General features: G+C 35.8%; 1 protein-coding gene across 1 annotated transcript; it reads right to left on the minus strand.

Annotated features, from left to right (window-relative positions):
• Positions 1–4,054: 4,054 nt before the first annotated feature.
• LOC135124312 (adenylate cyclase type 10-like) lies at positions 4,055–15,307 on the minus strand. Its single transcript, XM_064049282.1, has 23 exons — positions 15,214–15,307; positions 14,906–15,163; positions 14,579–14,854; positions 14,155–14,517; positions 13,887–14,106; positions 13,642–13,838; positions 13,285–13,519; positions 12,993–13,233; positions 8,022–8,264; positions 7,690–7,961; positions 7,486–7,638; positions 7,326–7,437; positions 7,010–7,277; positions 6,815–6,961; positions 6,546–6,757; positions 6,295–6,496; positions 5,597–6,201; positions 5,294–5,550; positions 5,044–5,246; positions 4,833–4,998; positions 4,508–4,762; positions 4,316–4,457; positions 4,055–4,195 (listed from the first exon to the last, which is right to left on the minus strand). The coding sequence occupies exons 1-23, from the start codon at positions 15,224–15,226 to the stop codon at positions 4,055–4,057; spliced, it is 5,181 nt and encodes a 1,726-aa protein (XP_063905352.1). The 5' UTR covers positions 15,227–15,307.
• Between the last annotated feature and the right edge of the window lie 986 nt (positions 15,308–16,293).

The raw sequence follows: 16,293 nt of genomic DNA on the forward strand, positions 1-16,293 counted from the left end.
TCAATATTAAACCATAAACAAAAACAAGAGAAAAATTGGTAGTCTACGTGACGATTTATTTGTGAACGTTAAAACAAAACAATGCGCGAATGTCTAGCAAAACTAGGTTCGAATATAACATTTGGTTTTGTTTTAATTATCACTATAAACAATTTCAAGAATACAAGGAATGTGAAGATCACCTAATTTCGAACTGATGCTACGAAGACACTGTTAATATACCTGTGGATAAGGAATGGGGTCTAGAGGTAAAAGAAGTATTATTTTCTACAGCAAAAGAAGAAAGAGAGCATAACAACACAGATTTACCAGTAGATTTCAGGTTAAAGCAGTTTATTTAAGTGAGATTCTAGATCTTACACAGCAATTGTCAATTGTCAATTGAGCGCGCCTAAAAATCAATGAGAAGATGGCAGCTACTTGAAGGTAAGCGAAGAAAAATATTATTGCCTCGCTGGGAATCGAACTCCACGCGTCCCGCTTGCCGGGCTGGTATCATGACCACTAGACCATGAGGCCACTTATCTTTCTCTGGTTATGGACGTGTTATTGTGTCGCCACATACTGAACTGGCGCCCAAAATCAATTTTAGATCAAGTATGCCATCCTAAAATGTTAAATATTTTGCCAACCCGACAAAAAAAAAATTGATCGAAAGTTATTACCTTTGCTTCTGAAGTACAGTCCAACAAATACTGCTTCTCTGAAAAATTATAAGATTTGATTTTGCGTAATTTTACTTGGAATAAAAACAATATAAGAGGTCCTAGTCACAGTAAAATAGAAAAAAACAAGGTTTCACCTTCTTAAAAAAAGACAGTTGGGAGGCCCGGGAAGATTTAATATTCAATTAAAAAACCCACTTGGAGGCCCCGAGAAGGTTTCGCCTTCTTTAAAAAACGACAGTTGGTAACCCCGAGAAGGTTTCACATTCTTAAAAAACACATTCGGCGCCCTCGAGAAGGTTTTACATTAAAAAAACATTCGACGCCCCCGCGAAGGTTTAACATTCTTAAAAAAAGACAATCGATGCCCTCCAGAAGCTTTTACATTTTTAAATAAAGAGGGGCGTATTCTTACCTTTTCGACTTCTTCAATAAAAAATTTGTTATGAGGTCATAAACATAATATAGATAATACACGATGCGAGAAAAAAGAGCACGGGATGCCTCACGCTAATGATAAGCTGGTACTATACTGTGCATTATGTTGTGGTGATCGAATTTAGATCAAAATTTTCGCGCTGAAATTAATTAACAGTGGCGCGAAATCACATTTGAATAATTTGAATTTGAAAGAGAAAAAAATTCAATCAGAAAAAAAAAATCGTTAAACATAGACAACCAGGTGCACGGTAACGCTTGCTGGATAGTTGGACAATTAGTAGTGCTAGGAGATTTTAGTTAGAGGGTTGGTTGTTGGCCTTTTAATCGGAAAAAAGTGCGGACTTTCGATCAACGCGGAACACTTGCTGTAAATTTGCTTTATTCTTTGTAAATTGACCTATCAAGTTAGTTTTTCTTAATCGTCAGCTAGTGTTACATCATTTAACAATCAGGATTATTTCAATAAACCACTTGCTAGAAGATTTCCTGAAATTCACTTAGCCAGGAAAACACCTTTGTTATTTAATTACGAATAGGTTTCTGGATGCATATACGTAAGTGTTACATTATAACACTTCTAAATTCTTCACACAAGATTGCTAATTATTAGCAATCTTGGCAAGATAAGACTGATTTGGCAAATGACATTTCCTCTGGGAAAATAGGGGGCGGGTTGGCGGGCCTAGTATTTATTAAGATAAAACTGATTTTGCCCCTATTAATATTGTAAAAACTTGTGAAATTTAAAGGTATTAAATTACCTAAAACGTGCAAAATATGATGAGTTTTTACTTGTGGTTTATCACTGCATTCATATTTTTTAGATTTGCTTATACAGGTGGCGCAAAAAAATTATCTTAGCAAGGACTAGCCCTCTAGTTTCTTAAAGAGTATATCCTTTACCAAAATCAGTCTTATCTTAGCAAGTACTAGTCCCGCCCACCAGCCCTCTGTTTCCTTCAAGAGGGTATCATTTGCCAAAATCAGTCTTACCTTAGCAAGTACTAGCCCCGCCCACCCACCCTCTGTTTTCTTCAAGAGTATATCATTTGCCAAAATCAGTCTTTTCGTAGCAAGTACTAACCCCGCCCACCCGCTCTCTATTTTCTCAGAGGGTATGGCGTTTGCCAAAATCATTCTTATCTGAGCAAGTACTAGCAAGCACTACCTTCTGAGAAAATAAAGGGCGGGTGGGAGGGGGAGTACTTGCTAACATATGTCCTATTTTGGCAGTTGACAAATCCTCGGAAAAAATAGGTGGCGGGTGGGCGGGGGTAGTACTTACTAAGGTAAGACTTGTTTACGCAAATGATATATCCTGGGAAAATACAGGGCGGGTGGGCGGACCTAGTATCTGTTAAGATAAAACTGATTTTGCCCCTATTGATCTTATAAAAACTTGTGAAATTTGAAGGTGTTAAATTACCCAAAACGTGAAAAATATGATGAGTTTGTACTTGTGGTTTATCACTGCATTCATATTTTTTAGATTTGTTTATACAGGTGGCGCAAAAAAAATATCTTAGCAAGGACTAACCCCGCCCATCCGCCCTCTGTTTTCTTCAAGAGTATATCATTTGCCAAAATCAGTCTTACCGTAGCAAGTACTAGCCCCTCCCACCCGCTCTCTATTTTCTCAGAGGGTATGGCGTTTGCAAAATCAGTCTTATCTGAGCAAGTACTAGCAAGCACTACCTTCTGACGAAATAAAGGGCGGATGGGCGGGGCTAGTACGTCTTATTTTGGCAAATCACATATCCTCTGAAAAAATAGGGGGCGGGTGGGTGGGGCTAATACTTGCTAACACATGTCTTATTTTGGCAGTTGACATATCCTCTGAGAAAATAGGGGGTGGGTGGGCGGTCCTAGTATTTGTTAAAATAAAACTGAATTTGCCCCTATTAGTCTTGTACAAACCTGTGAAATTTAAAGGTGTTAAATTAACCAAAACGTGCAAAATATGATAAGTTATATCTTAGAAAGTACTACTTAATTTGATCTTGATCAAGCCAGCCCATTTTCTCGAAAATGTGAGAATACGCTCGTCTTTATAACAATAAAATAATGATAAGGTAAGAATTGTAATTATAACATTCAGAATATTTTGTTCTTATGAATAATTAGCTTATGAATAATTTTAGTCATCTGTTTTGAGGCGACAGACTCATTCAAATCAACCAAACGTCTACGTGACATTCTTCCGATGTATAAACATCAACATTTTAAACACTACGTATATTGCTCAGATAGCATTATTCTCGTTGATAATGTGCTGTAAATATTTACAATGTCCGTATTTGTGCAGATACGATTTATACGGATATCCTTGTGATGCTAGACCCGAAGTTAAGGGACTCCTTGTGACCTAAATGTAACGGAAAATAAAAAGTCTTCGACTGACCATTTGTTGACAAATATGATCTCGAGATTGTGCAAAACTTCCGGTCGTTCCACTAACTTATGACTTGCAGCCAGGCAAGATTATATTATATTATATTATAGTTCATATACGGCAGTTAAACAGAGTTCATTATACGGCGAACTGGCGGGGGGTTAAAATAATTTCTTCCCTTCGGCGATTATCATCGTTATTATCGTCGTTATCATGATTACATTATCGGGGCTTGTCCTCACAACGCTACAGATTGATTACTTCATCGGGGCGTGTCCTCGCAACACTAGGGATTAATAACACCATCGAGGTATTTCTTGGGCTCTCGAATCACACGGTAGGTTTCCATTTGTTAGACGATCACAGCCAAGGCCAAATTTTGAATTTTCACGCGCCTTCTAAACATTTTCAAGGTCAATTTAAAGCGGGAAGTTTGGGTTATCACAATGCTTTTGCAATTATGCGATTATGGAACCTCAAGGTTCGTTGAATTTTTTATACTGTAAAAATACGACACAAAAACAGCAAAAAAGTACGTAAAAGTGTACTAATTTTTCTACATATACTGTGGTGTAGGTAAAGTAAAAAATCCTATTTTTTGATTCATTGCGACGTCGTCAAAGGGGGCTAAATTGTCAGGATCCGAGTGGTCCTTCCAAAAGTCCACAACAGCTGCGGGGAGCTGATTATTCCAGGCCTGTAACAATAGAACAAAACTCTAAAGCATGTTTTATTGAACGTTTATTAACTTTTTAAAAAAATTAAACAGCTGAAATTCGAAACACCCGAAGTAGTACAAGTAATTATTATCACTTACTTTCTTTGAGTGTTCAATCCATTCCTCCTCCAGTAAATCTTTATGTTTTTGTGCGTAAGAAGTTGCTGTGTCCAGCAACTTATGCACTGTATCATCCTTATTTGTTGTAATAAATCTGTAGTATGCTTTTAAATGGTACAATCTTAAAAATTAACATTGAGCATATATCTACTTACAAATACAATATCATACCTAGGCAACATGATCTCTGCCGTCTTAGATGCCTTTTCAAGAGCCTTGATTAACTTATCAATGTGTGCCCAAACGCGATAAAGTGATACCGTGTTGTGTCTATCTACTTTATATACTAAATACAAAAGCAGACCTTCCAACACATACATTGCTGAAAATTTGTTTGACAAAGTATCTTCTAAGGTAATAGAGGTAAAATCATCAACTTCTTCACTCCAAATTAACGCCTCTTCCCATTGTTCATTTCGCAAACACCTTTAAACATGTATACAACACAATAACAAATTCGTTATTTAAAAAAAAATAATAATTCGGCATTATTTACCATAGCCACATAACAGCAAAGAACCTTTTCTTAGCATCAGGATCTCTTACGCGAACCCAAGATTCACTTTCCATTTTATAGAAATGTTCGCAATTGCAATAAGTGAGCAGCGTGTACCCAGTTTCAATGTGCAAGCACAAACACTCATCATAGTACCAAATTTTGCCTAAAACCTGTACATGATTTTTTAACTTCACTCGACTGTTCATACCCGAGATGTCGATGTCCATTTCTGAAAAATCGTACATATCTTTTAGAACGCCATACAGATTACTAAAATGTTTTCCCTTCATAAGTACTCGCACCAGATGCGGCAACAACGGAAGAATGATCTTATGAGCACGAATTGAACTGCAGATCCGCAAGACGATGTAACCCATATGTATGGCTCTTTCCATATGCATCTGCTTGATTCTGCACGAAATACGTGATGATTAAGACAACCCTCGTTGCGTTCTTACCGAGAGCTGAAAATGACTCCATAGAGTTGTGCGACGCTTCGAAGGTCTTCGACATCTACAGCGCTTGCTTTTAAACGGCACATTTGCAAAGAATACATTTCTAAATGCAGACAGAGTTTCCAGTTTGCGTAATGCTGTGCGACTCTTATCATATTTGCGCAGGCTGTGCATATCACTCGAAAATCGCTGAAAGATCCTAGAGCTCTTGTCAAGCTCCAGGTAGCCGCCATTTCGGCTCTTCTCCACTTCTTTTTGTACTACGGAAATCGGTTATTCGTGTAATCGCAAATGTGTTCATGGTACCACGAATACTATGCACAGGTGAGATAAACATTCGGAAAGATTATTGCTGTACAGCGTCCCCCAATAGTCTAAAGGTTTCATTAACAGGCGCGGTAAGAAATGGAAACCTATGTAGTGTTTTACTTTGTAATGAAACACTTTCATCTGCCTGTGGACGCCTCTTGGAAAAGTGATTTCGTACTTGCTTAAGGCTTTACGTAACTCTACTTCAGCTTGATCCAGATAACCCATCTCTAGCAGACAGAAACCAGCGAGACTATAAATTTTGGCCGATATCAAAGATAATTTCCACATGTTTTCTTTCACAGTGTCTGCGGCTTCGATGCGCTGTAAGGCATCCAACGCTTCATTTAATGATTTCAAGGCTAATGGAAAGTTAGTAGAAATTATGTTAATACGGGAGTATTCCAGTAATGCTTCTATAAGTTTGTAAAGTTCTCCAGCGCCGTTACAGTGCTCAATCAGTTGAGCATACGTCGTGCTCAAAATTAAATTACATCGACAATCTGTAAAGTCTTCTCTTGAGAAGGTTCTTGTCAAGGAATAGCTATCTCTCAACCGTTTCATCATAGACATGCCAAAGGCCTGTTCGGACACCGCAATACCTACGAATCGTTGGTTACAAGTGATTTCTATCTATTTTTAACACGGCCTGCCAGAGCACCTCTAACAGGCCGTACTTTTTGATAAATATTAACTTTTGATGTCGACGCTGGAAGCCCGCGATCGCTCCGACATCGCAGATTTTTTTCGTGAAAATCTACCCGAACCGGTACTTATCTCGCTAATGCTACCCGAATGCACTGAAGAGCGCTCAGTACTGATAGTCTCTGTAGTAGACCCGTGCCATCTAGTAGCAGCTTCGAGTTTCTTTTCGTTAATTCTAATTGCGACGAGTTCCTGACAGAAAAATTAAGTGAGCATCCTGCGTACAGGAAAATCATCCAACCTTATCGTGTTTAGCGCCGAAAATATTTTCAAAATATCGACCACCACAGGAGTTGCACTTGTTAGTTTCGCGTTCCAAATAGTTCATAGCCCTGTGATGGAATTCCTTCTTTTGGTTATCCGTCAAGAGATTGTAGGTGATGTTACGGAACATAGACGATCTGAATTGCAGATAACCACAAGAAGCGTATTTAGGTAAATCCATGCAGACGTCTGAAACGTGGAATGAAGCGAAGTGCGACTGACGGAACTGTACTATGGTTGACTTACTGGGAATAATCAAACCTCTGCAGTGACAAGCAGGTTGGATTTCTAGAGCAGGATTCAATAGTCTTTGGGAAAAAACGCCTGTGCCCTCTTCATAGAAGTCTCCTTTGGCACAAGTCAATACTTTTATGTCGAATAACTTTTGAACGGCTACAATTCGCTGTATTAATCAAATCTATTCAAGAACCGAAAATTTACCCAAAGCGAATTTTCTTTTATCTTCGGCAGACATGACATAGAACAGCATGGTTCGGAAAAACTGATTTCCTAGAATAGCACCGCATTTTACCAACAACTGTTCGTAGTAGCTCAACGAGTCAAATGTTTTTAGTATGATGGCGTCCAACGAAAGTTCATTGTCGTTGTCACTGACTGAAAATGTTTCGGAAATTACGCAGACTGGTAGTTTGCCGTCTTTATCAATAGCCTCCATTCTTCCTCGGACGACAATATTTAAATAAGCGTCCTATTAACATTCATCAATACATCGTGATATTAGTAACAGTTATATTACCCGACAGCTGTCGATATATCTTTCCCAGTGATCGACTTGTCCGGTGTAACCTGCAGGCAACGTCCTCTCTTCCATCACTGTCTGCCACATGTGCGCCTCTTCTTTAGTTAATCTACGACGACAAGCCAAAATTTTGTAAATTCAAATGTGCTAATAGTACCTTGCCATCATATACAGTGGAGGACAAACTAAACCAAGTTTGTGTACTTCGAGTAATGTTGCTTTAACAATTTTCAAACTTTTATCCTGATGGGAACAAATCAAGTAACTTTCTATCCATCCAGGACTACCGTTGCTCCTGGTTTGGATGACACTGAAACTTGTTCATCAGTACTTCATTTCTGACAACAAATAAATATCACACTTTTCTAATTCTGGAGAAATGCCATAGACATCTAAAATATGACAAGCAATAGCTGCTAGGTATAATCGTCGAATTGGTTTAAGAATAATTTCTTTGATACGTGTGTCTTTCATAACTCGTTTCACTGGTGCAGAGACATCAAACGTGTCTATAATCATAGTACCAACAATGAAAAGCTTCTCCACTTCAAACAAGGCGTTGAAAATGCTACAAGACCAGATGTCGATAAATTCACAATCGTCTATTGCGAGTATCCACATTTTCGAAAAACACTAAAAGATACAAATGTATAACCCAAAATAGCTTATGATTATTGTTTTAGTAACACGTACAGCCCGAGCCAGAGTCGTAATCAACTTCCGCAACGCCGACAATTTATCACCGGCGTTCAGTGACATGTAAAATTCTGATTTTTTAAAATTAACGCCAAATACGTCGTTCAATGCACAAAGTACATCGTTGACTTTTAACGCCTGCAGCTTTTTCAATATCTTTCCTTCTTTGTCTTTTGTGGTCGACTCTTTAGTCAGGTTCAACGGAAATCTAAATATTAATTCGATTGCTCTGTATGGTCTCTGAAAAATTAACCACACTGAAACATATACGCACAAATCTACTCAGTGGCGTAACAATAAATCTACGGGCCTGTGTTCTACAACACTGTGGGGCCCCTAATGAACAGCGAAATAAAAATTATTTAAAAATACGAGTATAATGAGTAAAGTATGAGTATATTGCAATTAGGGCTTACGTTTTATTAAAATCATTCTACCTGAAACACTGAATTAAAAAACAAAATATATTAACTACCTAAATACATATAATTAAAATGTATATTAGAAATAAAAATACCCGTTTTTTTATCTCAAAATTGTTTTTTTCTTGCTTTCCAATGGGCACAAGTTGATACAAGATTTGACACATCTAAGCTTCTGGCAATTTGATTTTCAAGTGAGATAATAAGCCAGTGAAGATAATCTGCATTGGCCCATTGTGTTACTTAAAAAAAATTTAGTCATATTTAGTTTCGAAAAAGATCTTTCCGCTGAAGCCAGCGAACGATGTACCTATTGTAAGAAAAGTGAAACATGTTATGATAATTTCACTGAAACTAGTGCAGGTACTAGGTACTCATTCTGTAATAATTTAATGGTCCAGTGTTTTTTCTACTTAAAAAATTAGTTGTAACATACATCAGATTTAATTTATTATTCCCAAAAAGCACCACAGACACAATATTAAAATAGTTTTGAAAATACGAAAGTTTTCATAAAACACAATTGAAACTGAATTTTTTTTTACGTCTTACAGCATAAAGTTTCACTGAAGATCTAAAGACAAAATTTAAGTATTTTGTTGTCCTGAATCATAAATTAGTCATACTATTGTAGGCTAAAGATTGGTAATTTACTTAATGGGGTGTTAGATTTGCCACAATGGGATTGCGACAGTGCGACAGGTTTATTAGAAACAGATGCTACTGCGTTTCTGGCCGCCGGTGCCGATCGCTAAAACCCGAGTTTACTGAGTCTATGTGCTCATTCACAATGGGCATAAAGCATAAGGATGTCATAAGCATTAATGCATAAGAATTTTTTGTTTAGTGCTCTATGCTTCTATTCGTTCACAGTGAGCATAATGCTTAGGACATCCTTAGGCTTTATGCCCATTGTGAATGAGCACTATGATACTGAGATCAGAGAACATAGAGAAGCGTCATAGTTTAAATTAAATGACGGTTGAGGACTCCTCGACTTATGTTGGCAACAGTATTCATTTCTAACTAGGAATAAAATTAACTAGAAAAAATGTAATAATATTTTTAACGACGCGTTTTAGTTTCGACAAATTAACACTAGATTTATCAGAATATTACAAGCTGATTACTGTTTCCTTCACTGTAATTCAGGTCACACGAATTACAGTTCGTCGTCTGAGAACTTGTTTGATCTACAGACCAGAGCGCACTCAAGCCAATGTCGACTCTAAGCGTTCGGAAACGATTTGATTTATAAGCCATGGTCCATGATCTGATATACATCCTAGCTGGCTTCGACCATAATTTCTTGCTGTTTCAACTTTCGAAATTTTAGTTTGGAAACTTTTCAGTTTACTCCTATTTATTATTTATTTTTTAATTTCTCAATTTTTCAAGTTCTCGGTTTTCAGTTTTTCTCTTCAATTTTACGATTTTTAAATATTTCGATTTTTCAATTTTTGACTTTTATAAACTCTTTATTTGTCGATTTTTCAATTAATTGATTTTTCAGGTTTTTTGGTTTTTCAATTTTTCTATTTTTTCAGGTTTTGGTTTTTCAACTTCACTTTTTTGATTTTTCGATTTCTCAATTTTTCAATTTTTTAATTTCTCAGTTTTTCGACATTTCAGTTTTAGGATTTTTCAGTTCACTTATTATTCAATTTTTCGATCTTACGATTACGCAGATTTTTGATTTTTCAATTTTTCGATTCCTTAGATTCTCAGTTTTTGGATATTTCAGTTTTGGAATTTTTCAGTTTTTTGATTCGTCAGTTTTTCTTTCATTTTTCAGTTTTTTGATATTTCAGTTTTGGGATTTTTCAATATTTCTATTCTTCGACTTTCTATTTTTGACTTCTGGATTTTTCGATGTGTCGACTTTTTACTTTTTCGATTTTTAAACTTTAGATTTCTCAATTTTTTTGAATTTTAATTTTTCAATATTTAAAATTTTAGATTCTTCTATTTCTCGATTTTTCATTTTAGCTCTTCCATATTTCAATTTTTCAAATGTTTCGATTTCTTAATCTTTCGATTTTTCGACTTTCCGGTTTTAGATTTTCTGTTTTTCAATTGTCGTTTTTTCAAATTTTCGATTTTTCAATTTTTCAAATTTGACATTTATAAACTGTTAATTTTTCGATTTTTCAATTAATCGATGTTTTGATTTTCCCATTTCTTGACTTTGGAGGGTTTCGATATTCCTGTTCAATTCTTTAATTTTTCGATTTTTCAAGTTTTCGATTTTTCATTTTTTAGTTTTTTTAAGGTTTCGATTTTTCGACTTCACTTTATGGATTTTTCGATTGCTCAATTTTTTGACTTTTTAGGTTCTCAGTTTTTGGATATTTCAGTTTTCGGATTTTTCAGGTTTTCCCATTTTTCAGTTTTTCGATATCTCAGTTTTGGGATTTTTCAATATTTTGATTCTTCGACTTTTCGATTTTTGACTCCTGGATTTTACGATGTGTCGATTTTTTTACTTTTTCGATTTTTCAATTTTTCGATTTTTAAATTTTAGATTTTTAATTTTTAAAATTTTCGATTTTTCGATTTCTCGATTTTTCATTTCAGTTCTTCGATATTTCAATTTTTCAAGTTTTCGAATTTTTCAAATGTTTCGATTTCTTAATCTTTTGATTTTTCGAATTCGCGGTTTTAGATTTTTTGTTTTTCACATGTCACTTTTATAAACTCCCAATTTTTAGATTTTTCAATTAATCGATGTTTTCATTTTCGCATTTCTTGACCTTCGAGTGTTTCGATTTTTCTGTTCTTCAATTCTTTAATTTTTTGATTTTTCAGGTTTTTGATTTTTCTATTTTTCGACTTCATTTTTTTGATTTTTCGATTTTTTAGTTTTTAGATATTTCAGTTTTAGGATTTTTCAATATTTCAATTCTTCGGTTTTTCTATTTTGGACTTCTGGATTTTTCGATGTGTTTTACTTTTTCGATTTTTCAATTTTTGGATTTTCAATTTTAGATTGTTCAATCTTTTGATATTTTAGTTTTTCAATATTTCTTAGTCTTTCGATTTTTCGACTTCCTGGTTTTAGATGTTCTGTTTTTCAATTTTTCGATTTGTTAATTTTTCATTCCCGATTTATCGAGATTTGATTGTTCAGGTTTTCGATTTATCAGTTTTTCAATTTTTTATTTTGGCCTATTTCGGTTTCTCATTTTTTCCGTTTTCCATTTTTCGTTTTTTTTTTATTTTTCCGCTTTTCCAATTTTTCAACTTTTAAATTTTTGTTTGTCGATTTCTGTATTTTTCAATTTTTCGACTTCATCACTTTTCGATTTCTCGTTCTTTTGATCATTCAATCTCTCAATTTTTCAATTTTTCGAATTTTAAGTTTTTTGATTTCTCGATTTATCGAGATTTGGATTTTCCGATATTTTGATTGTCAATTTATAAATCGTTCAATTTTTAACTTTTCGATTTTTCGATTTTGGCCTATTTCTGTTTCTCAATTCTTCGACTTTTCGACTCCATGATTTCTTGATCTTTTGATTTTTCGATTTCTCGGTTTTTCGATTTTCCAGTTTTTCGATGTTTCGATCTTTCAGTTATCCGACTTTTTAAATTTGGGAGTTTCGATTTCTCAATTTTTCGTTATTCGATTTTTAAATTTTAGATTTTTGAATTTTACATTTTTTCGATTTTCTGATGTTTCATTTTTCGATTTTCAGTTCTTCGATCTTTCGATTTTTCAATGTTTCGGTTTTACGATTTTTTAAGGTTTCGATTTTTCGATTATTAGATTTCTCGATTTTTCAATTTTTCGATTATTTTAATTTTTCATTTTTTTTTCTCACTGTCAATATCATACAGTGTATTGAAAACAACTACAAAAATTGTCACTAAAAACATTTAAAAATTCATACAAAATAGAACACAGTGTTTCCAAAACATTTTCCCGAAAAAAATCCATTGAGTTATTACGATTTCAACAATATTCTTAGTTTAAGACGTTTTGCTAGTATAAAACACAAATAAAGAATTAATTCTTAGTTAAACAAAATATGTGAAATCATCTAAATCTGTACCAAAAATATTCACCTAGTCGTTATAAAAACCGACCAAACAACTATTTCCCGCAGAAATTATGGTCTAAACCAACCAAGTTGCTTCTGAACGCTTAGAGTCGATAATGGCCTGAGCGCGCTTTGGGCTGTAGATCAAACAAGTTCTCAGGCGACAAGTTGTAGTGAAATCAGTTTTTTTAATGGCATCGACTATTTAAATTTGGCGCTTGACTTTGGCGGTTGAGGACTCCAATGTCAATAAGGGTGGTTTTGCAAAATCAGACTGTATGTCGCATCTATATTAATCTATACTGAGATGCCGCCAGAGGTCCAGCCCTTTGCAGCAAAAAATCGTAAATAGCAATGAATGATCAATCCTGGCATCACCGCACATTTTCGAATTTTTTATTTCGGGATGTAATTTGCCAAATAATATAAAAAATCCAAAAAAAAAAAAATTTCGCTAACACATGGAACACCGGTAGTTACGCCACTGAATCTACTACCCCTACGTTGTTATCTTTCCTGGTTAGTGTAATTTTATACACGGATGTCTTGTCAGGTGTTGTGTAGACAAACTCATCTAAAAGACGCGTTTTCCCTTGCCTGGACTCACTCTTAACCAATAACATTTTGTAACGTCCTTGGTTAGTTCCTGTTTTCCATGCTTCAAACATCATGTGATAGAGTTTAAGTTCGTCGTTTCTTCCGAGTAAGGGGCAAGCATCAATCTTTTGAATAACGTCATGGTCTCTGAAGAATTAATAGTTATTCAGTCGATATTATTGATTCTAGTTGTGTTACATGTCCGCTTCCACAAACTCATACACTGGTCCCGGACGAGAAATTCCCTTCAAAGGTACGTAATCTTGCAAGATAAAATTATTCGCCTCCAGTTTGCTATGCAAGAAAGTGGCTTTATCGCACGTAACCTTATTCTTATATGCCATCATTAGTCGGGCAGCTTTGTTAACAATGAGGCCGATTACGGTGTATTCCCGACGAAGAGTGTGTCCGAACACACCACAGTACGTTTTACCTGAAAATATTTAATTTTGGCGCTGCTTTTGAAATTTCCTTGAACTGGATTCTGCGCAGTAAAAAAGCCGCCAAGTTCAAATTAACCGCACCTAGCAAAATTTTGAAAAGTGCGCACTGTACCTGTAGTAACTCCAATTGAGGTAGATGCAACCCCTGGTAGATGGCTGATAGCTGTATGGCATTCTCTGGCACACCTTAAAGCCATTTGACACTCTAACTCGTGCTTAAATCCCCGCAATCCAAAGATAACCACCAACATCATGTCCTTGTCAAAAAATGACACTTTATTCACGCAGCCGTTCTTTTTTTCCACCACGCTATGAGAGATTTTTAGTACCACAAACACGAAGTGTCTAAAACTAAACCTGCACACAGCTGTATACGTTTCGTTTGCCAAAATGACTGTTTTTTCGTCAGGAAGAGGGTACGAAACGACGTTAATAAATACAGTGGTAGCTTGTCTCATTTCGCATAAAAATTCCAAAGGCTCGTTCATCGTTATAGTTTTCATGACGGGAGCTATGATGTACCGTTTTAAAGCTTCTTTCATTTTTTGTTGAACTGCTGTGTTCACGGCAGGTCTCACTAAAAATTTTAATATGAAGAGTGGTGCAGCTGGTAGTTTCAACATACGAGTATATTCGTCGATTTCTTGTGTCTCGCTTAAAGAGTCGGAGTCTGAAGAGTCCGAGCCCAAGCTGAAGTAATCTTGTGCTTGGTCGACTCTCTGTTGATGTATATTTTTTTGAATACTGCGCCAGTTATGTCCAACGCCGATAAGCTTGACGTGAATGTTATCACCTGTCGCTTCGACGATGTATTCGTTGGCGTTAACGTGTTTATAAGCGGCTGTTGTCACCATGATATCTCCTGCACTGCTTATGTGTTCTGCCGCTTTAACTTCCCGGATGGGTTGTCCCACCACCACGTAGTGGGTGTTGTTCTTATTTCCAATGAGACCGAAGACCGCAGGACCGGCAGAAATCGCCAGTTTTACTTTTCACAAACGGATTCAAATTAGTTTTGGGTTAGGTACAAACCGCTGCTGCATTCATACCTCGGATCACTACTCCCATATCCGTTAAGTAAGACCCATAGTTTTTCTGGATGACTAAAGCACAATCCATTGCTCCATGTACGGCATCCCGCATACTCTCACTTTCGGTGCATTTAAAACTAGCGATGAAAGCGTCGCCAGAAAACTTCAAGATGTCACCGTCATGACACAACACTTCTTGGACCATCGAACCGAGGTATTTGTTCAAGGTTTGAGTCATTCTCGATGTTCCGGAAGTCCCCATGGTGCTATATTTTTCGCACAGTTCTGTAAAACCTTGAGAAAACCTTGTCAAAAAGCAAAAGTCAGAAGAACTACTGCGAGTACCAGAAACATCGCCAAAAAGAAAACAAGCGTCGTATTTCTTGCGCCTGTAGTCGTTTATGTGATAAATTACTTCGTCAGGAACGAGAGAAGCCACCACTTTAGTCTGATTTTCCACACCCATTGAATATTTGGATTTTTTTATTAGCAGCTGCACATGTGCAGAGTATTTGGATTCTCGTGCTTTCTGAGCTTCCGTTTCATCCCTGTGACTACACTCTTTCATAGCCCATATGTACTCCTCCTGCCCCAACATATTCACTAAAATGTTTATTTTTATGATACTTCAGTGATTGGTAAGCGAAACGTACATCCTTCCATCATCTTGAATGAGTTTTTTTTTTTAAATATAAAGGTGAAAAATTAAATATTGTATAAAAAAGTAAAATTGGTAAAATTAAAAGTATGTCAAAAAATCTGCGATAAATATGTATCCGTAGTGATTAATAAATAAAATATCATCGATATATGCTGCCAAAAATTTCATTTGTTTTTCAGTGAGACTTATTTGCAAACAAGGGCAGAGGGTTCAATAAGTCACATTCGCCCGTGATCACGAGAATACTTAAAAACAAGACAAGGGATCCCCGAGATTCTTTCTAACTGCTTCAAAAACAAAATCAGAGGGATTCCAAAGATTCTTTCACACTACTTCAAAAACCAAATAAAAGGGGTCTCTGAAATTCTCTCAAACTACTTCAAAAAGTGGACACAAGAGATTCCCGAAGTTCTTTCAACTACTTCAAAAATATAACGAAAGGGGTCCTGGAGATTCTTTCAAAATTTTTTAGAATCTAGACAAAAGAGACCCCCGAGATTCTTTCAAACTACTTCAAAAACCAGATAGAAGGAGTCCCTGAGATTCTCCCAAACTACTTCAAAAATTAGACACAAAAGCTCCCCGCGATTCTTTAAAACTACTTCAAAAACCAGACTCAGGAGATTCTGGAGATTCTTACAAACTTTTTCAAAAACCAGACACTATAGATGCCCCACATTCTTTCAAACTACATACATATTTCAAAAACTAGACACAAGAGAACCTCGAGATTCTTTCAAACTTCTTCAAAAACCAGACACAACAGGTGCCCGAGACTCTTTCAAACTACTTCAAAAACTAGACCCAAAAGGTCCCTGAGATTCTTTCAAATTTCTTCAAAAACCAGACCAAAAAAATATTTGGAATTCTTTCAAGCTACTTCAAAAACAAACAAAAGAAGTCCCTGAGACCCTTTCAAACTACCTCAAAAACACATCCAAGGGATCCCGGAGATTCTTTCAAATGACTTTAAAAACAAAACACAACGGGTCCCTGAGATTTTTTCAAACAACTTCAAAAAGAAGGCAAAGAATTCTCAAGAATATTTCAAACTATTTCAAAAACAAAACAA

Source organism: Zophobas morio, unplaced genomic scaffold, assembly GCF_036711695.1.
Source record: "Zophobas morio isolate AGI-343-1 ecotype UQ-CSIRO unplaced genomic scaffold, CSIRO_AGI_Zmor_V1 ptg000007l, whole genome shotgun sequence".
Taxonomy (NCBI): Eukaryota; Metazoa; Arthropoda; class Insecta; order Coleoptera; family Tenebrionidae; genus Zophobas; species Zophobas morio.

Excerpts from the sequence above, each read along its gene's own strand:
- LOC135124312 (XM_064049282.1), bottom strand. Across the intron at positions 13,839-13,886 it reads ACGTATACAGCTGTGTGCAG|CGTGGTGGAAAAAAAGAACG; the intron begins GTTTAGTTTTAG and ends AATCTCTCATAG. Across the intron at positions 4,763-4,832 it reads TTTGCTGTTATGTGGCTATG|GTGTTTGCGAAATGAACAAT; the intron begins GTAAATAATGCC and ends ACATGTTTAAAG.